General features: G+C 44.4%; 1 protein-coding gene across 1 annotated transcript in view; it reads right to left on the reverse strand.

Moving 5' to 3' along the window:
* LOC119591546 (long-chain-fatty-acid--CoA ligase 4-like) overlaps positions 1-405 on the reverse strand; it is a gene marked incomplete at its 5' end in the record, with an annotated part of 40,482 nt that overhangs the window by 7,449 nt on the left and 32,628 nt on the right. The window contains 1 exon segment of the mRNA XM_037940297.1: positions 40-279. Within this exon segment, the coding sequence (XP_037796225.1) occupies positions 40-279 (240 nt within the window).

The raw sequence follows: 405 nt of genomic DNA on the forward strand, positions 1-405 counted from the left end.
CACTACTCCAAAGTTATCTTCCTTTTCCTCTCCCTTTACCTCCGTTTCATTGATGCCATGAATGACGGCCTCGTCACCCAGGGTGGCATAGAGTGTACACACAGGAATGTTCTGCTTGAAGCATCCCATAGCGGACATGAGCCACTCCTGCCGCGTCTCGGCAAAGATGACAATGTTTTCCCTCGGCTTGTGCCCAATGACACGCAGGCCCTTGCCAAAGTTGTGTGCCATATCATCCACTTCGTTGTATGTCAGCCAGGTGTAGTCTCCCAGTTCAAACTGCAAAATAAAAAGAGAAGGATCATTAAGGTTTGCAGTAATTGCCAAGACTTACCATACAAATATGCATTCAGAACTTTCATTCATTCACATAATGATGACTGATGAATATTGATAATGAAGTTA

The sequence above is a fragment of the Penaeus monodon genome, chromosome 28 (genome assembly GCF_015228065.2).
Source record: "Penaeus monodon isolate SGIC_2016 chromosome 28, NSTDA_Pmon_1, whole genome shotgun sequence".
NCBI classification, from domain to species: Eukaryota; Metazoa; Arthropoda; class Malacostraca; order Decapoda; family Penaeidae; genus Penaeus; species Penaeus monodon.